This window comes from Gymnodraco acuticeps, unplaced genomic scaffold, assembly GCF_902827175.1.
Source record: "Gymnodraco acuticeps unplaced genomic scaffold, fGymAcu1.1, whole genome shotgun sequence".
In the NCBI taxonomy this organism is placed as follows: domain Eukaryota; kingdom Metazoa; phylum Chordata; class Actinopteri; order Perciformes; family Bathydraconidae; genus Gymnodraco; species Gymnodraco acuticeps.
The window spans coordinates 554,356-579,863 of NW_022992111.1; the positions used below are offsets into that span (position 1 = coordinate 554,356).

Consider the following 25,508-nt stretch of genomic DNA (forward strand, 5'->3'; position numbering starts at 1 on the left):
TTTTTTTTATCTTCTACATATAATAACGGACAAAGTAAAGAATGAAGTGTAGGCTATGCCTGTTTGAAGTTGTTGCTATGGAAACAACATGACGGAGAAAAAGTATAATCTTCTACATATAATAACGGACAAAGTAAAGAATGAAGTGTCGGCTATGTTTAAATGTTCGGAATTTGACCGTGTATGTTGGCCCTCTTGATTTGCCGTACAATCCGTCATATGACGGATGACGGATGCGACGGAAATACACCCGAACATATCTGGTAGCCCGAACATATCTGGTACTGACACCGGATGAGAATGTCTGGCGGGCCGGATGTGGCCCGCGGGCCGCCAGTTGGTGGTCACTGCTGTACAGTAAGGGCCATTTGGGTTTGTTCCTTCTACTTGTGGCTGATTTAGGAAAGTAGGCTGTGTGATAGATATCCACAGCTGCCTCAGGCGTTTTGCCATCTATTTGGGTCACATGATGCCCAGACTACTACAATTAGCATTACAATATTGGACTAGTCATCATGTTAGTGGATGGCTATCAGCTCCCCTCTGCTGTCCCTGCACAGGACAGATGAGATGTATAAGTCTCTTCATTATTTTCCATCAGTTTGTGAACGGAAACTGTTTTTTGGTGGTGTTTTTCCGGAATCATAGACATGCTTTCCTCTTTGACTATTGTCTCTCTTGAAGCGTGTGCATGAGAGCTCTTTTTTTGGCACAGCTGGTCACATTTTAAAAGAGTCTTCTTCCTGGCTGACATTGCACATAAAGCCTCTGCCTAACCATAACACTTCTTCTAACATCCAACGGTAGTAGAACATCGGAAAGACAAACAAAAGTGAGAGAGGAAAATGTTGAGTCTTCCTTACATGCAGTACAAGTAGAACGAGTTCCACTATAAGCTGACAACGTTTTCTACCTTTTTAAGTGAAGCTTTGTTTGTGTTTTTATTCTTCCTTAAAGAATACTGTGAGGCCTGAACATCATAAGCGCAAGGTGAGCCTCCACTCTTGTGTAAACTGTAGCGATCTGCTGATTTAGTCAATCATATCTGCATGTACATAAAGATAAAAGTTGTTTTGCGTTACAACTTTTCCTGCTTTATAAGAAGGATCACTTAGTGACGTTAATGCCACATACAAATTAGTTCACCATAGAGGGCAATGTTTGTTTATAGGCTGCATCAGTTAATGAGTTTATTTTTAAATTATCTTAAGCCATAACTGGAATGTTATTGTTTTTATTATTATTTATTATTGAAAACATTTCTATCTATATTATTTTTCATAACCCATTCCAGCCCTTATTAACCATTCCTGCTTTTTGATAAATCACAGCTCTTATAGATTTGAGGACATCAATCACAGCATGAGCTCCTTGATGCATGTTCACTTTTCTGATTTAGAGATCTTTTATTTTTTACATCTTCATGTAAGGAACGATCTTTTCCATCACATCTTTTCTAAAAAACTACAATGTACGCAGAATTCCAACCTCAGGAAAGGTGATGAACAATTTAATTTATGCCTGACCACAGTTTTCCTTTTCAGGGCGTGTGAAAGCCATGTGAGAGAGGTTACAGTGTGTGTGCTCTATGTTCATGTCTGATGTGCATTCCTGTGTGGGCGGTAATGGTAGAGAAAGGCTCTAAATTGATTGTTTCCTGACCCGTTGAATTATTGATCTTCACCACACCAACGCTGCAATGGGAAGCTCTCTAAACAATGTGTTCAGGCTTGTAAGTCAACAATAATGCAATAACAATGGCAGTTGTCAATTAATTGTATTGCAGTTAAAGTCTGTGATGGAATATGAGTCATCTCGGCTCAGAATCAGTTGATGTAAACTGTCTGTTTGCAAAGCTAATACTTTAAAACAAACGGTTTAATCCTTCTGCACACCGCAGAGAAACCTCACCTGTTTATCTGTTTAGTTATACATTCAGGCCTGTTCTGTGTGCTAGGGTATGATGTGCTTAAATAACATGTTTCCGCAATGAGAGACTTGCAGCCGCACCATCCAGAAATCATAACCATAACATCTCATTAGAGGAGCTCAAAGATTCTTTATTGCGTTTTTAAGCCCAGAATTAAATGGGTTTCACAGAGGAGGAAGATCACACTGGGAGGTTAAATGAGGAGTTGTCAGTGTGGAGTGTTATGAATTGCGTTACTGTCATAAAGGGCCCTAAGGAGATTAATGAAGGCTGCTGCCAGATATGAAAGCACAGTGTGAGAGGAAAAGTGTTGATATGATGCATTGCTCTAACCAGAATATCACATTACCTTCCAGGTAGGAAACATTGAAGGTTTTCCACTCAGAAGTGATAAGTTGCCCGTCGCAATAGTCTTTTATCAGCCATCAGACTCTGAGAAATGTGCCTGGAGGTTTTACAGACTCAGCTTGTAATCTATTAGGGTTGTTATAGAAATTGATTTGCTTCACTCAGTTCTGCTGAATTCTTCTCTCTCCTCATTTATACTCTGTGTTTTTCTCTTCCTCGCTCCATTTGCATTGACATGTTTGCTCTTTTTTTCAGCTGCAGAGACTAAAATGCTCCTTGTCCTTCAAGACCAAGACCATGCGCAGCAAGAGCGCGGACAACTTCTTCCGAAACAGCAACGACAACAAGATGGAGCTGCTCTCAGACGTGAGCAGCAGCACGGGACATCTCTGCAACATGGCCCCCCCGCACACCACCCACCTGCCCATCCCCCCCGTCCCTCCAGTCATCCCCTCCGCTCCTCCCCCCAACTCACGGTCCCAGATACGCAACCCGCTGCAGGTAGACTCGGCAGGACACTGCTTCATGGAGCACATCTTCAAGAAGCCCATGTTCTGTGACGTCTGCAACCACATGATCGTAGGTATGGTTACATCGCCTGACACGTTGGGCTCGTAAGAACTCAGATGCTCGATTCTGTTGCTTTGTAATATTCTTTATTTCCAAGAATACAAAGCTTTCCAATCAACTTCTAGGATCTACTAGGACTCTCCAAGAATCTCTAGGTTCTACTCGGTAGTGCAAGAACAGGTCTATGGAATACAGGCATGGACATGACGAAAAGACAAGACGAACCAACACCAGACAAAGGGAGAGGCGGACTAAATATACACTTTAGGTAATGGGACACAGGTGGACACAATTAGGGGCGGGAATAACAATCAGCCTAGCAGGTGCCACACGGACAGGAAGTGCCGACACCTGGAGAGAGAGAGAGCAGAGCAATTAACATCAACAGACAGATAGACAAAACACTAAACCCTTACACCGCCTCCCTCCTTCATTAGTGGAAGCAGAGTATCTAACTAAGATCGTAGGAGAAAATAAAATCCTGCACATCATCAGATGAACTTTGCAATCAAAGCATTGAGAATAACCTTTTCTTAATGAGGCCTTCATCAGATAACCTGATGAAGTTATACATAAAAAGGCTCCAACATCAGAATAACAATTAGAGAGTTATAAATATGCAATAATATGCACATACGGTTTGGACGCCAACCTTGTTTTTTTTTATCATCCTTAAAACATTTTGAACACAGAAGCCATATTCATAAAAACACTAATTAAGGCACCTGATACAGAGCATCCATCTCGACCAACAGACTTGGGACCATAGTATCTCCATCCTTTTCTTTTTGGCACGCTGAGCCAGGTTCCTCCATCTGTCGGCCGAGGTGTCAGATAGCCAGCTGCTCTAGCTGTTCTCCCCCTGCCAGATGTTCTGTTTTCTCTGGCTGCCCCCCCTCCTTGTTAACTATCGGTTCAGAGGGACCACTAGGACTTTGTGTCTCAGGGCATCTGCTGATTGATAATGATAGCTGCTCCCCGAACCATCTGCCCAACTAGCCCCTGATACCACAGCAGATAAAGGACGACAGACCAGTGACAATGTGGGCAGGTTGAACAAATAAATGAATATATATCAGTGTGCCAACAGTCTTTGCTTTTCGTTGCATAATTGAAACAATCTAGTTTTTGTCAGACTAATGGAGTGTTGCCTGTGTGGGGTTTCCAGTGGCTGAGGCCTTGAATGGATAATGATAGTGAAAGGATGATGTAAGGTCCTGTGAAAGGTGCTGATCCCTCTGGTCCAATCATGAAGGAAGATGAGGCCTTCTTCTTAATTTGTCCTGTTTTCATTTTAACATACTATCTTGCATGTGTGTGTTCATGGTGCTGTCATAGTCCGACTCTTGACATCCAGAATCAAGGGTGGCTCACAGGAGACAGAGAGACACATAGTTGTGTTAAAAGATACTTAAACTGTACAAGTACAAGCAAACTGTGATTAATTCATCCTAATGGCAATTCATTAGAAAGCTTATGGAGTTGAAGAAGTACAAGTGTATTATAATTATCGATGATTCATAGATGTGGATAAGGTTCTCCGAAGTGAAATGCTTCTTGTAATTCAATGGATATAAGTGTACAGTAGACTAAATATAAATATAGGAATACATATAAATGTGTTAATTTGTCAGTTTAATGATAAAAACCCAAAATAACTTACATATTCACCACCTTAAACTTAAATAATATAGTATATCATTGGAAATGGAAAGGACATGTTGATCCTTAAATGGATTAACACTTATTTTAACTCAAGGTTTAATCTTCATCAATGTTACTGTTTCAATATTTATAATACACCCTATATACAGCTACATATGTAGATTGATAGCATAATGGTAATATGCAAAAGATAGCCTGGTACATTAAACACCCACCTTTTGTTTCCTGAAGGAGGATCCCTTATTATGAAAGCCTGTGCAAATTAAACACGTCATCCATAATAGAAATGGCTGAATCATATTATAGTGCTCACTGACTCATTTATAAGGTTTACTAGATGAAATAGAGCCAAGCTAGATTAGTAAATCTTTAATAGAGCAAAAACATATTACCATTTTTCTGGTAGGCGTTCATCTTTGTTTTGAAACCCCTTTGTAGAGAGACTAGCTCATACATGGTGTTCAGTTGAACAATTGCTATTCAACATTAGGAAAATAAAGAATTTATAGGGATAATCTTAATGTTATGATTAAGAAGAGAATCACTGTCAGTGACTCTGCTTTGTCACAAGAGGAGTCCCCTTTTGTGTATCTAGAAATGTACTCAAAACCAGTATAAAGAAGAGAGGTACAGCCAGTATACACCCACAGTCCATCACACAGGTGTTTTCAGTTTGAATAGATCTCGTGCTTGATTGACATCTCCCTCTCTTCCTACTGTTAGATGTGTTACATCTGTAAGGGGCGGAACATCCACGCTATTATCTTTATAATTAGCTTAATTTCTAGTCTAATCAGCCAGGTTTATGGAAAACACCTTTGTGGGTGGGCCCACTTAAACCCAGATGTGCCCTTAATGTGATATAATTAGGAGAAAATTGTTGAAAAGATTCTTCAGAAATCTGATATGGAGAAGTATGTTACTGTACAACTTTTACATTTTGCCATCACATGAAATATAGACTTATATCATGTTTGTAGAATCAGAAAAACACAAAAATGTTGTTAAATTGTGCTAAATATCCACTATTTTAGATATTTGTTGCACTGCACTGATCTGCACATCTATGATGTTGAGTTCATAAATACCAACAAAGATTTTAAATATTTTAAATAAAGCATATCATACTTAATGTAGACTTAGTGCATATTGGATTACTTGTGTCGAAAGGCTAAATATAGTATGGTAAGATAAACTCACAGGTAAATAGTTTGTGTCTTTAGATTTGTTTTTAGGCAAGCTCAGAGAAGATTTGTTCTAAAAAATGCAGTTTCAGTAACAAAGAAGTGTCTTTGGTTTGCATGCTCTACCACTTCTTCCTGTATTTATTCCAAGGTGACCTCGCTATTTTTGTGTCTCATCCAATGTAGTTTTCCTAATCATTACACGGGTTAAATGCTATGTTCAGTGTGCAGCCTTTTGTCTAAGCTAGCGTTTTGTTTTTAGGCTCACAATGAGTTAGGTCCACTGGTATATAAAACTGCTCTGATCGAGTACAGCCTTATGCTGAGATATTGATTGCGGATCTTTGCAGAAAAATGCTTATTAAATCAATGTCTAACGGGAACGGGATAGTTACTTGTGCCTGATGGAGCGTCAACATAATTTACTGCGAAGGCTTAACAAATATATTTATAGATTTTAGGTTATAAAGTCGTAACACATTCCAAACAAGGAGTATCATTAGTATTACTTTATTTTTCTCTCTCTGCATATTCATTTGTTACTCATTCACACACCTCTGCACAAATGCACACACACAAATATTTTTGCAGTAAAGTCAGATTAATCTTCATTTATTGTAGCGACTGTGAGTCAGGTATTAATAAGAGAGGGTAAACTGCACACAGGCAGCAATTTAAAAGTGTTCTCATGGGGCAGATACCACTGGCTCAGTCACAGTCTGTTTTGTTAAAATGGTTTTGCTAAAATTGCACATCACGTTTGCTAAAAGTATCACTGTTAAAATATTCCACATGTCTCTTCCCAGTTTCTCCCTAGTGCACTCCGGGAAAAATTCTAAGCTTGCAACAAGTGTGACGAGGAATAAATGAATGTGAAGGACTTCTGAACAACATTTTCCATGCCTCTGCCTTTCTGTGTGGGATTTACTGTTCACTTAGGAGCCCCATTCGAGTCCAGCTCCTGACAGATCCTGTCTTAACCTCTTAAACCTTTTGTGTGTGCATCAAGTACAACAGCCAAGCATGTGGTGTTCCTGGCGGGAAACACAGCAAAGCACGGCCTCCGCTGCAAAGCCTGCAAGATGAGCCTCCACCACAAGTGTGAAAACGGAGTGGGACAGCAGCGCTGCATGGGCAAACTGGTGAGATGCATGACACAGAAAAGTAAAAGACACCAGGTCACAATGTACCACTTTTGCCACTTTACTGTCAACAGTTTGGGAGATTGAGCTTTTAGTTACTGAAACCAAAACAGACATATTATAATTGGCCGTGTGTCTTTCCCACAAGAATGTGCTTATTCAGAAATCACACTTTGTGTGAGCTTGCTGGTACATCTGTCCATCCTCTTCGCTGATCATCGTTATATCATCACTCTGAGTCTTAGATAATATCAACGAAGCAAAATAACTGCTGACGTCCGTTAAGTTCTGCTGCCAGCATTAGAGCATTAAAACAGGATCAATCACCCAAAAGCAGTTTTATAACAGCTATTGAAGAGTTCACACGTAACAGTTTTATGATATGTTTGGCATTTCACAATCTCACCTTTGCCTTGATGTCTTTTTTAATATGTAAGTCAAGCCTTGGTCGTCAAATTAGGGGTTGTAAAATAATATTTGGAATATTTATCCCATCATTTATTCAACTTTAGCCTTTACATTTTCTATAAGACACAATGAGATTCTAGTTCAATATCACAACAATGTGGAAGTTGGCGGTATTTATCAGTGATCAGTGATTGGTTTCAAACATACTGAAAGCTGCCTTTGATTTGTCCCTGAAAAGCTGATAAGAGAAAAGGTTAACATCATTCACCTTTCCTGCAATGTTATCTAATAAAATGCTTCTACGCTGATATAATTCCAGCAATTTACTTCCCTGAGTTGTTTGATATTAATTACTCTGTTAATGAGCAATAAACGTGAGCAAAAACAGAGGCAAAATGTTTGGATAGAGCTTATAGGTTGAATTTAAATGTGCCTACTTGTTGACATAAAGAACTAGAGCAAAACTGCCTCATGAAATATTTTATTTAATAATTGGTACAGTCAATACGTCTTTTCAGCTTTTCATTGCTGTTACATCACAAGTCAGAGGCATTGACCCTGTACTGTAATAACCTCACAGCTGTAAAACCACACACTCGTACCAGCATAGTTATAATTTATTATAATTAAGTGATATGTAATTATATGAGTGATTTAAAGCTCTAATGTGATCACTCATCTGTGAACCTGCATTAAAAGGCGAACCAGGCGTTGGTCTGTGAGATTTTTTTTTACTGGAGAGTACTCAGTTACACCAGCATAAGCCAAAGCACCAAAAAAAAATCATTGCTTTCACTTCCATTGCCGTGGAGCAAACTGGCAGTGAGGAGTGGACTGGGACTCTTTAGTCATCTGCACACTGAGAAGAAAGGGAGTGTAACACTGTCAGATCAAATTAAGTGTGATTTCATACCTTTCATACTCTGTTCAACACAGTATTTGGCTAATCCCTTCCCTACAATTGAACTGGAATCATTTGAGGCGATTTGGAATAAGCAAATGTCAATCAGCAAGAATAAAGTACGTCATATGGAAATTATATAGAGGAAATAGTCGCAGTACAGGCAGTCTTTTTCCCTTCCTGTTGTTTCCACTAGATGCTTAAGGGATGAGGCATTTAGATATGATCGACTCTCAGGAGTGGAAAATGAGGTCGAGAGATCAAGCATAAAAAAGGAAGTTTTCCCAGTGGAGCACGGCTCTAATTTCGACTTATTCTAAACTTGGACACTTCAGCAGCCATGCTTGTTTCTCTTGGCTTGAGAATAGTTTAGCAAAGAAGTCAAGTTACCTCATGCTCTGAATCTTTATTAACCATGAAACCAGTGTGTCGCTTTTCTTTCATGGATTTCCTTACTGATACAGTCACAATTCATTCATATCAAATGTAGTTTTAAAATAAATGTAGTATTCAACAGCACTTGTTTGTCAACAATTTGGTAACGCAACCTTCCTGAACTTCACCTTCAGCTTCGTCAAACTCATAATCTCCCCCTGTTTTTATTGTTGTGTATACAGGTTCTTTTCTAATAAGACAGGCGTCTATGACTTTTTTCAAGATCTCCCTAGAATCAGTTTTCGAGATGGGCTTTAAAGCTCAAGGCTGGCTTTTTTCTGTGTTTCACATCAGAAGTGTCAAAAGAATAATTCATGACAACTGATGATTAGCAATGAATATTTTACCGCCTGCCACTTGAATACATAAAATGTAAACAAACTGAAAAAAGGCAGTCCTGTGAGATGTAGGTGTCCAACACTAATGCTCACATCCACTCAAGAATAAATGGATGAAAATGAAATCACAAAGAGAAAAAAAACCTGAACATATATAAATGAATCATTACCCAGTGTGCTCAGATCTTATGGAACGAGAAGATTTCCATTGTCTTTCTTCTTTATCTACCAAGGATTTAAAACTGTTGGGTAGTATTTATTGGATGGATAATGGATATATAAATGATAAATGTTTGAGTGCCTTTGGAGATTGGATGAGGACGTGACAGGCAGATAAATGCTGACCATGAAATTCTGAAATGTTTTTCTAGTCAGGTTAATTTCGGTGGACAACTTGACATATGACACATAGGCCCTTTATCATTTCTCTAACTCCCCTCCTCGACTCCCCTCCTCGACTCCTATCCTCGAGACTTAGTCCCGCCCACAGGAGATGCGAGCGGAGGAGCCGAGGAGAGAGGGGGGGGAAGCAGCAGGCGGTTAGAGAAATGAGAACTCCTCTCCTCTGAGCGGTCATTTTAAAGAGACGTCCATTAATGATGACAGGAGGCACAGCAGCCCTCTGTGCTCTCATACTTGTTTGGTTCTGAAATTGGATATATTTATATAAATATATGTGTGTGTATATGTCCGCATCTGTAGCCTGTTATTGTCTCATTATACCGCACTGTCAATTAATTAAAAGTAAATATATAAGTCGTCATGAACACATCTGTCCATCAGACCGAGGGCTGCAGTGCCTCCTGTCATCATTAATGGACGTCTCTTTAAAATGACCGCTCAGAGAGGAATTCTCATTTCTCTAACCGCCTGCTGCTTCCCCTCCTCTCTCCTCGGTTCCCCTCCTCAGTCCTCCGCTCGCATCTCCTGTGGGCGGGACTAAGTCTCGAGGATAGGAGTCGAGGAGGGGACATTTGAGTAGTGAGAAACCTCTATCGAAACATCTGTTCCCGGAAATGCATCCACGAAGGAGCCGTGGAGGACCCATCAGTGTATCCTCGGTTATAGCTCCTCCAGAGAGCCTCCTCGACGCTCGGTCTTCGAAGTGCATTTAGAGAAATGAGATGTCCTTCAACATGGCGCACTGAAATTCATTTCCGGGTCACTACCGGAGGACCGAGGAGTCGAGGAGATGAGAAAGGGCCAGGGTCTTCTCTTGCATTTTCAACTCTGGTTGTCTAACTAAAACTGTTACGGTGTGTGAAGCAGGCAGGACCCAAATGCAGATTAAAGTGACAATTCCTTTATTTCAAGGCTAGGTGATAAACAAAGACAAAACAGAACACTCACCGACGAACTAGTCATGACACAAGACGAACCGACACTGACCACAGGAAGAGACAAGACTAAATACAGGGAGGGGTAATCACAAGACGAGAAACAGCCGGGGAGGAGAAACACAAGGGCCACAGGTGAAAACAATCAGACAACTAGACACACCAGGGAAACTAACGACGGGAGGAAAAACACAGGGAAAAGGACCAGACAATATACCTAGAGGAAAACATGACCGGGAGAACAGCAAAACACCCAAACCAAGACATAGAAATCGTGACATAACACAATAATAGTAACAGAACCCCCCCCCTCAAGGGACGGATTCCAGACGTCCCTAAAATACCAAAACAGTCCCATAAACGTCCAAAAAAACAATGTCCAGCAGGGTGGGTGGAGGGGGACCGGAGGAGGGACATAAAACTAGGGCCACCAGGGTGGGTGGAGGGGGTCAGGAAGACGGGTTTGGGCTGACAACCCAGGAGCACCGCGGAGGATCCGGAAGGGATCTCGGGCGGACGGCCCGGGGGCAAGGCAGAAGCCGAGAAGGGGGACTCGGGCGGACGGCCCGGGGGCAAGACAGAGTCCAAGGTGGGGGTTATGGAGGGGCGAAGGCCACCGCGGCCGGGAAAGTCAGGGGGCCGGGCTCGAGGGCGAAGACTAGACAGCTCCGGAGGCCGGGCAGGAAGGCGCTGACGGGACAGCGCCGGAGGCCGGGCAGGACCCGGTGTCGGCCGGACAGGAACCGGAGCTGGTGGGACAGACCTCGGCAGGATCCCCCACGGAAGAGGACCAGGACACGGGATTGGCAGGACCCCCGGCAGGAGGGCAGTCGGCGGGACCTCCACCGAGACAGGACAAAGGGTTGGCAGGACCCCCGGCAGGAGAGTAGATGGCGGGACCTCCAACGGGACAGGACAAAGGGTTGGCAGGACCCCCGGCAGGAGAGTAGACGGCGGGACCTCCAACGGGACAGGACAAAGGGTTGGCAGGACCCCCGGCAGGAGAGTAGTCGGCGGGACCTCCAACGAGACAGGACGAGGAGCTGGCAGGACCCCCGGCAGGAGAGTAGACGGCGGAACCTCCAACGGGACAGACATACGATTGGTAGGACCCCCGGCAGAGGAATAGTCGACGGGGCCTCCAACGGGACAGGACATGGAGTTGGCAGGACCCCCAGCGGAACCTCCAATGGACCAGGACATAGGGTAGGGACTTGAGACGTGACTCGAGAGGAGACTCGAGAGGGGAACCAAGGGGGAACTCGAGAGGAGACTCGAGAGGGGAACTAGAGAGGGGACTCGAGGAGAGACTAGAGGAGGGACTAGAGAAGGGAACTCGAGAGGGGACTCGCGAGGGGAACTAGAGGGGACTCGAGGAGGGACTAGAGAGGGGACTCGAGGAGGGACTAAAGGAGGGACTAGAGCAGGGACTAAAGGAGGGACTAGAGGATGGACTAGAGGAGGGACTAAAGGAGGGACTAGAGGAGGGAACTGGAGAGGGGACTCGAGAGGAAACTTGAGATGGGACTGTGGCAGCTGGGGCCAGAGCTGGGTCTGGAACCATGGCTGCGGGGGCCGCAATTGAAGCCAGAATCATGGCTGTGTGGTCCGGTTCTGGAGCCGGAAACATGGCTGTAAGGTCCGGTTCTGGAGCCGGAAACATGGCTGTAAGGTCCGGTTCTGGAGCCGGAACCATGGCTGCTCGGGCTGCTAGCCTGGCCTTGCGACGACTCCTCTTAGCAGCCGCCTGAATACTCCGTGGACCTCCATAAGCCAGACAAGTTCCGGAATACAACTCCTGGACAGGAGCAGGAACTGGGGCAGAAGCACGGGTTGACTTCAGGCGGAACCCACCAAGGCGTATGGTGCCAGGTTGGGAATTGGGAGACATGGAGTTAGCATGCCTGGGGCTAGCAGGCCGGGAATCACATGTTTCAAGGAAGTCCAAAATCCAGTCAGGTAAGAACTCCACAAAACATAGTTTCTCTGCTGCCAACCGGTGCGCCTCTACCAGAGCGGCCCTCTTCTGCCGAACACTGGACGCTCCCTTCCACCAATCGAAGCAGCAAGCCAGATAGAAGGTTAAATGCTGTAATTCAACCTCCCATGGATCATCTGCTGGGTCCATTTGTTAGGTCGGTTCGTAATGTTACGGTGTGTGAAGCAGGCAGGACCCAAATGCAGATTAAAGTGAAAATTCCTTTATTTCAAGGCTAGGTGATAAACAAAGACAAAACAGAACACTCACCGACGAACTAGTCATGACACAAGGCGAACCAACACAGGAAGAGAACAGACTAAATACAGGGAGGGGTAATCACAAGACGAGAAACAGCCGGGCAGGGGAGGAGAAACACAAGGGCCACAGGTGAAAACAATCAGCACAATAATCATAACAAAAACTTAAATTCAAGGTTTTGCAGATGGATGTAATTCTCAAGTTGTGTTCACAGGTTGCTAGAGACACCATGCTATTGGTGCAATGTTTTTTACTGATATGAAAAGTAATGCAATAATCATTTAAACGACTGTCTGTTTGTTATCAAAATTGGTTCATAAGTGTTCAAAATGCTGTATAATTATATTATTCAATTATACATTCTCTTCTAATCATTGAAAACAGTTTAGAAATATACATTAAATTACTCAATACATATTTTATTTCAGTAACCTACCTACTGATCCTAAACATTCATGGATTTATGAATGAATTAGTCATTATAAATTGCTGTGGATTAAGTCACCATTATTTAATGACTTGCATCAAATTGTTTTTTTATATTAGTATTTCTTTAAAGAGATATTTTAGGTATTGATTGTTTCTCAGTCTGCAGTGAAAAACAGTTGCTTTGACTCATCTCTACAGTGACGTCTGACATTCAGTGCGGCAGAGCTTTATCTCCGTCAGATGTTCTCACAAACGACAGCAGAGTTACGTGCAGTATTTCAGTGTCAGGCCGCTGAGCGGCCTGCGGAGCTGCATATTGATTTGTCTCTAATGTCTGTTGCCTGTCTCTCTCCTTTTTCCCTTTCTGTGTTTTAGCCAAAAGGCTTTCGGCGTTACTACAGCTCTCCATTACTGATCCAGGAACAGTATGGCTGCATCAAAGAAGTCATGCCCATCGGTGATCAGCTTAAATCTCCATGATAAATTCACATGCTGTAAAGCAAAAATACTTGGTAACACTTTATATTAAGGTACACAAATTAACCATCAACTAGTTGTTAATTAACATGCATATTAGCAGTATATTGGCTCTTTATTAGTCATTATAAAACACTTATTAATGCCGTATTCTACATGACCATATTCTACAAGTAATAAGCCATTAGTTGAGTTTTTCCTCATTAACCCTCTAATTAGTGCTTATTTGTTGCAAGTAAGGAACTTATTGTACATGAGTTTTGGTCTTAATATGCGCTGCCCAATATGGGCCTAATAAGGCAGTAGTACCACAAGAATAGTAATTCTCCCATAATAACACTTAACAAATATAATCTATTCTTATGGAACAAGACATGAAACTACAAGTGTTAATTAAGTCTAAACAACTCAAAATTAGCTATTTATATCTAAGAACATGTTCCCTATTCTAAAGTGAAGTCTTGTTCATAACCAATAAGCTAGTAGTTTGACTCTAATTAGGTATTTCTATCTAAGAATATGTTCCCTATTCTAAAGTGAAGTCTTGTTCATAACCAATAAGCTATTAGTTTGACTCTAATTGACCAGAACAGGTTCCCTATTCTAAAGTTGCCTCCTCTTCACACTTTGTAAATACATTATAGCACACAACTACTGAAATTAACCTCAACAGTACATGAACAAAGTAGGCACACGTTGAAATATCTGTTTTATTAATGAACCACTAAAGAGAGGTTCAGACACATACATGTACCAAAACATGTCAAGTTTCTCCAAGGCTGAGAACATATATGCAGCCTGTACTTTTTAATAAAAACTGATTTTTAACAGAGTTTATGTATTTGTGATCATACTGTGTGACCTGCTTGTATGTTCTTACACAATAGGTGTGCTGTTCTCTCTCTGTGTTGTCTCAGTGTGAACATAGATTAAACAGCCAGCCAAACTCTTTTGAGAGCCAGGGAATGAGCAGCCATGCTCCTTTATTGACTTATTTGCAGTCCAGTGACATTCAAACGGAGTGAAACTATAAAAAAAGAAGTTACAAGGCACTTAATGATCTCATACATGCAAGTGTAACATACACAGATGAACACATTAGGACCGCTTAGTGTAAACAAGGTAAACATAGATAATGCTAGCTGTACAATAAGCATGTATACAGGCTAGTATGGCTAACGCTAGCATGTATGCTAACGCTACCGTGTATGCTAACGCTAGCGCGAATGCTAACGCATTTTCTCATTGAGTTTAAACATCTCCACATGTCATCACATAAACACAATACATGTTACTAATCCTTACAGTGTAAGTGTAAGGCTCACACTTATAGTCATTGCTTTCTGACGGACTTGACCCTTTTACTCTTCAGGTTGCATAGGGAAAATTAGTGGCAGTGTACTCATGGATGTCTACTGCCATTATATTCCGTTCACGTTCTCCTACTTCCTGTACCCGGGTCTAACCTTCAGTACACATTTTACAAAAATATAAATGTGCAAATATGAAACATACTGGTCAATATCACCTTGCTATTGGTAGCTGAACTGTCAATACCCCAAAACATATTATAAGATATAAATACCTAATTTTGAGTTATTTAGACCAGTGGCGTAGCCAGGAATTATTGTGTGGGTGGGCCTGGAGAAATGTAGGTGGGCCAGGGGGAGACATATTAAGCGTGGGGTCTGAGCTGAAACTTCATTAATGATTTTAATGATTTTTTAATGCACTAATAGAACATAAGCATCAATTAGCAGTGAAAACAAAAACATAGGCACTGCGGCCTCAGAATGTGTGTAAAACTGACATCCACATATGGGTACACAACGGTACTACTACTTTTATCGATAGCGCTTATGCTTATGCTCCAGGTTCAGTACCAACCACATCATAAAGTACGCGGACGATACAACAGTGGTGGGACTCATCAGGGACAACAACGAACAGGCCTACAGGGAGGAGGTGAAACATCTGACAGACTGGTGTAACACCAACAACCTAATCCTGAATGTCGATAAAACTAAAGAGATCATTGTCGACTTCAGGAACAAAAAGCACTGTCACCCACCACTCCACATCAACGGCACAGCAGTGAAGACTACAGACAGCACCAAGTTCCTGGGGGGTGCATATCACAAGCAGTCTGACCTGGTCCACTCACACGACATCACTATTTAAGAAGGCACAGCAGCGCCTACACTTCCTGCGCAGGTTGAGAAGAGCACAGCTTCCCCCTCCCATCCTCACCACGTTCTACAGAGGAACCATAGAGAGCGTGCTGACCAGCGGCATCTCCATCTGGTCAAGAGATTGCAACGCCAAAAACTGGAAGTCTCTGCAGAGAGTGGTTAGGACAGCAGAGAAGATCATCGGAGTGTCTCTCCCTCCCATCAGAGACACCGCTCAGAAACGCTCCCTGACAAAAGCCCAGAACATTTTGAAAGACCCCACTCATCCTCACCATGCTCTGTTCTCCCTGCTGCACTCCGGCAAGAGGTTCTGCAGCATTAAGAGCAGAACAGCCAGATTCTGCAATAGCTTTTTCCCCCATGCCATCAGACTGCTGAACAGCAAGTAGACCAGTAACATAAAGATTACATTACGCTGTGTAAAGAGCACATATTTGTTATATAGTAGGCCTATGTCTATCTTATTTATATGTATAAGTCTTTATATTTTAAACGCACACTTTATCTTTAATTTTATCAGCACCACGTCACTATTATTTATGTACAATTTTGTCCTGTTCCTGTAAGCCAGTACAACGAAATTTCGTTTTAATAGTACACTCTGTGTCTTGTTGAAATGACAATAAAGTATGTCTGTCTTATCGATCCGGTCCTTCAACACCTACTTTTATCGGTTCTTTTGGAGAAAAAATTAAGGCAAACTAACTAAACAAATTGTGAACAAAACTAACATTGCTTTTTATTTCAATTAAATAAACAATATTTCACATCAAAAGAAACAACAATGTTTTAACAAATCGTATTAAATAATGTGATGACAGAACTGTAAACAGAATAGCTGAAACTTTAACAAAATAAATAACTCAGTTACCTCTAATCATTAACCCATGTTTGTATAATGTAGTTAGCTCCGTGTGTTGCTGCTAGCATACATAACACCTGACCAGGGCTCGAGCTTAAGGACGTCCCGTCGTCCCGGGGCCGAAAAAAATAGTGTCGGGGAGGATACAAAATAATTTTGGGACGAATTTGGGACGAGAGTTAAAATAAAAATACCCTGCTAACTCTACTACAAACGGCGATGAAAATGAAACCGACTGCACGTTTTATGTAGCACACAGTTATTAAACCTCCTTGTCAACATAAACACACAAGCACAAAACATTTAGAAACGCGAAATACACACACACGTAGCTACAGCTGTGCCGCTGGCTGGCAGCCAGCGAATTCCTGGCCCGCAAATTCGCGGGTCTAGCTATGTACTGAGTGTGTGTATTTCGCGGGTTGAGTGATGTACAATGGCATCCCGTGGAGGAATTCTGAAATGTTTTACCGTTACATCACAAAAACGCACAGCAGAACCAGACCCTGGAGCGCCGGCCTCTTTATTTACTTACTCCTCTTCATCCCCTATGGGTAATAAGGCTGAGATGAGAACTCTCCATCGTATTTAGTCCTTAGCAATATGCTGCGCCTCTCCCCATGTAGGGATGGTTACCGAGCCCCGGTATTAAACGGGCCCCGGGCCGGAATTATTAAAGACAGTGGTAACGTTAAGCTCCGACGTTATCGGACTTTTTATCGGTACTGGAGACATTTAAAAAATATATGTCATATGTATTATTGCTACATACACATTATATCGCAGTTTTAGTTTCACCAACTCCGTTTCTAATATGCAATAAGACTACAACATGCGTCTCTGATGTATTTTCGAGCTTTCCAATCCAGACGAGATCTCTCTCTCCCGTCTGTGTGCGAGGGGGCGGGGCCGTTTGTAAAGGTCTCCTGACTGTGTTACAGACTGTCATCCTGGTTAGTGGTTACTCTGGGTTCTGTCTTCAGGACAGTGTTGGATTTTTTTGTGATTTGGATGGGACTTGATTGGATTCAATATTAGAGTAATTTTCTCATTTGTGTGTTTGTTTAAATATATTTGGCCTTTGTTTATGTGATTGAATGATTTACTCAAATAAAAAAGTTTATGAATTATCATCTAATGATTTGTATAATGTTTTATTTATGTTAAAGGTCACTTTGAATGCTTTTAACTAATGATAATGTAGAAAAACTAACATTTTAAATTCGGGACGGTCCACATTAATTTCGGGACGGCTTAGTTTGTATTTCGGGACGGTTCCGGGAGGATGGGGAAAAAAGTTAGTCGAGAGCCCTGCACCTGACGTGGAAACGTTACTCGTGGACGGGGCTACAGAGCTACTAGAAAGACAGTTGAACCCGGTGCATTTCTCCGTCTGAATGTGGAGCACTTTTGCTAAATGTTTAGACAAATTGCTCGTGTTACCGCCCTTACATGCTAAACTCTTATTGCACTTTTGGTAACGAGTATTGTCCATATCGACATAGTTTAACCACACCTCGGAGCGCGTTCTCTCCGCCATCTCCTCCGTGTGTGTGTGTTGCTGCATGTAGCAGCTGCGTGTGTGTAAACTACCCCGCCCCCTCGCTCATTCACTCATGGCAAAAGTTACTTTACTTACTATAAAAACTCACGGTAAAAAAATGCACTCCCTATTCCATTGTCATGAAGGTGGAATCTAACTATATCCAGAATAAGTTGTATTGGATCCAGGCTAAAAACATGTTTATTTCTGCTGTAAAGTTGGGCATTTTAACATGGGGGTCTATGGGAATTGCTCCTTTTTGCATCCATCCCCTGTCGGCCACTAGATGAACTGCAGTTTGTGGCACTTCCTTCTGGGCTTCCCGGCTCTGCGCTATGAAGCGCTGATTGGCTGTGGGTGGGCCACCCACAGCTACGCCACTGATTTAGACACAATTAACACTTATAGTTTCATGTCTTGTTCCATAAGAATAGATCATATTTGTTAAGTGTTATTATGGGAGAATTACTATTCTTGTGCTACTACTGCCTTATTACGCCCATATTAAGCAGCGCATATTAAGACCAAAACTCATGTACAACAACTTCCTTACTTGCAATAAATAAGCACTAATTAGAGTGTTATTGAGGAAAAACTCTCAACTAATGGCTTATTACTTGTAGAATATGGTCATGTAGAATACGGCATTAATAAGTGTTGTATAATGACTAATAGAGAGCCATTATACTGCTAATATGCATGCTAATTAACAACTAGTTGATGGTTAATTTGTGTACCTTAATATAAAGTGTTACCAAATACTTTTCTCAACTCTTTTGGTGCCATTTTTGCACTTGCTGTTTTAAAGATTTTCTAACTTGTTTTGATAGAATTGTAAATCACAACAATCAATTCAATATATTATGTAACACATTTCACATAACTGTATTAGGGTAGTTGAAAGTGAGTTGAAATAATATATAAAATATTAGGCTCGTCTTGTGTCTGAAATGTGCTATATAAATAAACTAATCTTAACTTAATATGTTTGGTTTCAACTAACCCAATACAGTAATGTAACATTTGTTGACATTATACACAACGTTTCAGTTTTTTAGTGCACCTCATAGCTAATCAGAAAGCTTAACATATGTTTGCCATTAGCTCAAATGTTGTCTTATTATTTTCTAAAGCCTGTGGAAACAAAGTGGACCCTGTGTACGAGGCCTTGAGGTTTGGCACGTCGCTGGCACAAAAAGCCAAGAGGCCCAGTGGCTCTGAGTCTCCTCAAAGAAACTTGGTAAGAAAAAGGATCATTCATCATGTTAGTGTATTTTCTTAACGGTGTCAAACAAACAATACAGATCACTAACACTTCCATTTTTATTTAAGTTAAAACCCAATGTACATACAGTTCAGTTAAGGTAATGTATCTTTCTATATATTTTCTTCTCACTGCGACAGACATACTGTTACTGATTGTCTGAATAGATACTGCCCCTGCAGGGCTGTAAACACTACCAATAAAGGCATTCTGGTCCAGGCACTGATGAAGGGAGATGTGGGTGCAAAGGCTCATGTTACAGCTCTGAAGATGGCCGGGATGATTGTAGTGTACGGCTACACTCTCCAGCCTCCTCTCATCTCTGTAATACACAAGGAACTCTGTTTTTCATTGCTTATCACTTTTTAGTGTAAGCTAACATGTCTGGATACGTGCCTCCGTAAGATGACATCTGAAAGCTGTTGGCCATCCTGTCCTGTCCACTGCAGCTGTTTGTGTGTGTGTGTGTGTGTGTGTGTGTGTGTGTGTGTGTGTGTGTGTGTGTGTGTGTGTGTGTGTAGGCTCTCAGAGACAATGTGATCTCCACAGGGGTTATGATAATACGTTCCAAATGCGGACTAGGAAACAGTTTTCTCGCAGTTAGCGGGTTACACAGTGAAAGTGGATTCATTTTTAGCTAGTTTTCTCCTCAGAGTCTTCTGTTAATATATCTCCCTATCTCTAATCTGTTTTATCTTTTCTTTCTGCAGACCAATGACTTGGATAATGTTCCAGAGGAAGTGGTGGCTCACAGCAGCAGGCAGGAGCTGTCGAGAAAACACAGCGATGATGGTGAGTATCTGTTGCGGTACATTGATTACATCTGAATTACAGCCATGCAGTGACACAGGGTAAACACACGCTCACCCACCAAGAGAGTCTGAGAAGGTTGCGACATCAAATTGTCCTCCGTTGAACCATTAAATAAGCTTTTCTTTGCTCCTTTTGTTGTGTTTCCTAACTCTGACCCGGCTGTAGAGTATCCTGTAGAAAAACATTAGGACCTCTCTTTTTCTTGGTCTGCATTGTGTGTAGCTCTTTATTTAAAAACTGCACAATAGTCTATGCAGTGAAGGTCAAGGCACTGACCCGTTACAATCTGGAGCGTTCACTAGGCAGGGAAGGAAAGGACGACAAGGTAAATGCTCAAGCCAACCAAGGTAGTACCTACCTGGCCCTTTCCTTTAGAGATTACCACCTGACCCTACTAAAGAATACATTATGTTCTGAGCCAGGGTCACCTTTGGGCCATGACACTGCTCTGCTTTCTTGAACGTGCTTTAGTTCATTAAAAAATAAAACTATAAACTATCTTTAAATAGATAGTTTGAAAATGTGTGAACCACAGAAGAAAACACAAGGCAGACACAGTCACAATTTCTCATAATTAAACTTAATGTATAATATCTTCCAATTTTCTGGCAAGGTTTTAAACTATTCCTAGTGTGTCTTTTTGGTGTCCAACATATCATCTTTTAGACATTGCAGCCTTTACTAGCTACTATTGTAGAATTCAATCTAACTTCTTGGATTCATTTGATTTAATTTAGTCTTTATTTTTTTATACAGTTTTCACAGTAATCGAGAACGGAAATGAGCATTACCTCCAGCCAGAGAGAAGTCCTGACGACTTGCCGGTAAGAAACACATCCATTTTAATCTTTGTACATACTGTATTACAGATTTAATGCACAATACGTGTTTAGAGGAATTGCAAGCGAAGCAGTCTGGTCATCACAGTGATTGCTATTCTGGGACTCACAGTCAGTACAGTAATGAGTATTATTGGTGCAGTCTGACAACCTCTGAGAACAGACTTTGTTACTGACCAGTGCCTGAACTCTTCATGGTGTCTCTGAGAACTAATACCCAGCCAGTCGGTTCTGCCTCCAATAAGCTCGCTGCTCTTTGCCCCTCGCCTCAATCGTCACTGCTCGATTTCCCAGGACTCTGAGGGAAAACTTCTCTTCCTGCTGTAACAAATCAAACCGGAGCTGACAAGAGCACTGGCCTGAACTGATAGAGAGAAGCTTTGAAGTCATGTAACGTCTCAATCTGCAGCTCTGTATTTCTGGTATTATTTTCTACACCGTAGATGCAGTGATAATGTTACACAATTCATGCTGGTGGTGGGAGAAAAAGGTTAAACCTCTCTGAATATCTTGGCACCTCCTGCAGGATAACCATGAATATTTCATGGGCAGATTTCTAAGCGGCTCTTTTCCTGTCTATCTTTCAAAGTGTTTTGGAGAGGTGCTTTCAGTATCAATGTTCTTTGTGCACTTTTTCTATGTGCAGCAATCTATCATGTTTACTTTTATAGTTTAACATGTTTATCTCTGTTGTCAACAATGGAAAAAGCCACACAGATATTTGGACAAACACAAAAATGAACAAATAACCATACATGGGAAATAAAACAGTACACATGCAGACACCTATCCTCTCTGCAATACAATATGCCAGCCGTCCATTTTCGGGGAAGAGACTTGAAGTACATTGTGCTGTGTTATCAGACTGGACCGAGCACAGCTGGCAGCCGGCTGTGTGTCCGTCCGCAGACCGCTCCATTAGCTCGGGCTGGAGGACGGACAGATGGAGGCTCTGCAGGGTAATGAGCAGGGGAAAACGCTCAAACTGCCTCTCTGCCAGCGATGAAACCTCCAATTTGAGATGAGAGACACACACAGGATCCCCATCTGTTCACACTTTCCAGGTTTTGTGTTAAACTACACAAGATCTATTGACATTCAAATTGCCATGGTTCATTTTTGCGTGGATTCTTTGTTTGGGAAGTTTGCTTGTGTTGTAGGTGGAGCTTTTTCTGTTTATTTGAGGCAGCTTTTGTTCATTAAAGTGTAAAACGTTTTACCTCCAATAGCCAAACGTATCTTTACCCTTAAAGCTGTGCCTATCGATATTTTTATAAAACAATGGATCAAATAAACATCTGTAGCAACTAGTAAGTACATCATGGAGCATTTAGGTGCTATACTGTATAGCAACATGTTCGAGCAAAACAGTGCAAGATGGAGAGTAAATGTTGCTGTGTTTGCTAGACATGTAAACAGGCAGCTGTTGGCTGACATGTGCAACATAAAAAGTTTATAAGGTGATAATATGTTAAAGTTGTTAAAGGTTGTTAAACTACACCCAATTGGCTAAAAAACAATCAGTAACTGTGGATCTAAAGAAATTCCTGCTGTTCTTCCATTTCATTGTTTTACTTTTTCCTAAATGCAGCCTTTTCTGTCTATAACTCAGTTTCAAAGGAGGCTGTTATGTCAACCTGCTCAACCCGATGCACTGTTCCCGGCTCCCATAGCATCGAGAGCCTTTCAAGGCCAGTGAGCGGCTCTTATTTAGCTGTAATGGATTGCCACTACTTGACGCTGTTGTTTTCACCCAGAGGCCACAGAGGCAATTTGCCTTGTGGCTGCAGTCAACTCGACTCATCCATCACACACATTGCCAGTCCTCATGGACGATGCTCGAGGAGCCCCAAAAGACCAGGAACACTTCTCCTCATAAAAGACACAGTGCCACAAAGATGGCAAATTCTTCCACTGTCTTTCAAAAACAGCCATTAGTGTGTCTTAAAAAGTAATTCTCATTTATCTTGGCTAGGTTTCCCTGTGGAAATTATGCAGTAGCTAGTTATCATTTGGAAGGATTTCAGGGACACAGCACGCCGGATAGGTATTGGTGATGAATCAAGAAGACGCCCACCAGGAGCAGGTGTGAAGGGCACCAGTGTGGCGCCGCGTCTCCTCGCTAATTGTGCTAACACTTCTCTGACAACTTCCTCTCCACCCACAACCCTCTCCTGTTTTAACTTCCTGAGTGTTCATGGAAACGTGATCCTGCTTCTCCCACTCGTGTTGACGGTGGATTAAAGGAACAGATTGCAGAACAACATAAGCCCAGTCTATCAGTGTTCAGTAAACAAGGGCTTCTCCTGCCTATGTGAATGCCAACATACTATTTTAAGAAGCGAGAAAAGTGACAATAGAAAATATGGTGTTGCATTGTATTTTTGTGACTATGAGCTTTGTTTAACTTGTCAGCTATGTTTTCCTTTTTCTTCAGACTTCTTGACAACCAAATCTGTTTGTGTTCATGTGTTTTTCTGTGTGTGTGTCTGTGTTATTTAGTTGGAGCAGATCCACCTACAACAAGATGTCCTTAAGCTCAACACCTATGTGGCCTTGTTCAGCTTTACTCCCCAAGACAGCCATGACCTGGAGATGAGGTTAGTTTACTAAATCACTCGCTGTCAGTAGATGAAATATAGCTGACTTACTGTACTCTGACATGCTCACAGTGATATTTTTTAAAACATGTTTTGCTCTTCAAAATGTCCTTAACTAAGGAGAAAACAAAGTATACAGAAAGGCTGAGACATTTCCTGTGTTATCAAATCATACATTTGATGAGACCTTCTGAAGGAGAAAGATTAAATCTACCTCCGTTTCATTCATACACACGCGTATATCCTGATGGTTCATTAGGATGTACAACACTACAAGATTAAGCTCCTCATTTCACCTTTAAGCAAACACATCTGTGCAAATTACAAAATATAGATATAATGTAATCTTGTATATATCTTTTTCGATTTTACAACAGTATAACCATATTGTATTATGTGTATGTATGCCATACTGTATACACACTTCATCAATGAAAGAGATCTCTTTCAGATTGATTTATTGACTACTGTTGCCTTTTGTATGTTGAGAAACATAATTGTGGCACACATACTGCCATGTGAGTCTGCAAAACAAACAAAAAACAGTGACATGCAATCGTAGCGTACGGTATGCCTGAGGGCAGTCGTACAGTGCAAGGACTTGGCACACGATCACAAACACAAAGTACACTGTTGTCTGCTGCATGTCAATATTCATCAGTCTTTTCATGCCAGGACATTCAATGTTCTGTCTATTAGTGTGTCTGTGTTTCTTCCCTGTATCTTATATAATCACTCCATTGAGAACAATATGAGTGAAAAAACACAAGAATAGATTTAGAAAATAAACTGATTATCTTCCTTTTTGAAGGTAAGGATCCTCAAAGATGTCTTTCTCTGGAGTGGCCTCATTAATAAAACATGTGTTTTTGCCATGAGGGTCTATTAATATCAGTCAATCTCATGTCTTCATGGATTTATCCTGAGAGTCTTTTGAAATGTCATTTTTTATTATATTATACACCAAGAAGTTCACCCAGATTTTTCCCCAGAACTGTAGTAGTCAAAACCAATACTATTAGTTGAAATCAGTCCTATTCCATACCAAGGTAAAACACAGAAAAACAAATATATGATTTGAAAGAAATGCTTTGGTCATTTCATTTTTGTATTATAAGCTGTTTTACATTGCTGTGAAAACATATATTTTAAACATCTTTATTTTCAGTATGATCTACTTTACCATGACTTGTTCATGACATACAAGTCATCACTTGTTGTTACATCATAATTTGTTCCTCAATTCTCAAGACAAATATTGAATCATATATTTAAATTTTAATGTTGCATTTTTATTGATTACAGTAACACGTTAAATAAAAACACTAGGGTCAAATCAAACCCATATCAATGTTACAGGGCTGACGCATACTAAAACATTCACAAGGACAAGGACAATTTCACATCACCAATTGTTTTTTTTTGCATAATCATTATATAGCGGGAGTAAACCGGAGTTCCCGGAGAAAACCCTGGTTGCACAGGCTAAAGTATTTGAAGGTCCTGTGGTCATCCTGCACACTTGGTGGTTGTTTCTGAAGACTACTGATTTTATGTGACCCCAATATCAGTCTCACCATTCTCAGATGGGTCGCTGAGAGGATCACACATTGCATCTGAAAGATCCAGGGTGCAGATGTCCATCATCTCAAAGGCCTCTGATGCATGAGGGTTAGAATACATGTTATCTTCTAGGTGAACCATTGTTACAAACTGTGTTCTAGGGCTTGTCCGGGCGTAATCCTAGTCTGACCATCCAGATTGAACAAACGCATTTAAGAGGTCTGAGAATGCATCTTGTCTTCACGCATAACCTCTGACATGTAATCTTGTTTCTCTTCAGACGTATCATAGTCATGTTCCTCTGGCTTCTCCATTACTGCAGCACTGTCAATTTTAACATCATCAAAATACCAACTTGGAAATTCTGGCTGGACACCAGACACCATCTTGTACTGAGATGGCGTCATTAGCTCCCATCCTGGAGTCAAG

The 25,508-nt window shown here is 41.4% G+C and overlaps 1 protein-coding gene across 1 annotated transcript; it reads left to right on the plus strand.

Annotated features, from left to right (window-relative positions):
- The first annotated feature begins 525 nt into the window (after positions 1-525).
- On the plus strand, positions 526-23,642 carry LOC117537744 (SH3 and cysteine-rich domain-containing protein-like). Its single transcript, XM_034203075.1, has 10 exons — positions 526-572; positions 808-832; positions 958-990; positions 2,534-2,883; positions 6,707-6,839; positions 13,302-13,383; positions 19,134-19,240; positions 19,975-20,056; positions 20,834-20,901; positions 23,419-23,642. Exons 1-10 carry the CDS (start codon positions 526-528, stop codon positions 23,527-23,529), a joined length of 1,038 nt encoding a protein of 345 aa, XP_034058966.1. The 3' UTR covers positions 23,530-23,642.
- Positions 23,643-25,508: the final 1,866 nt, after the last annotated feature.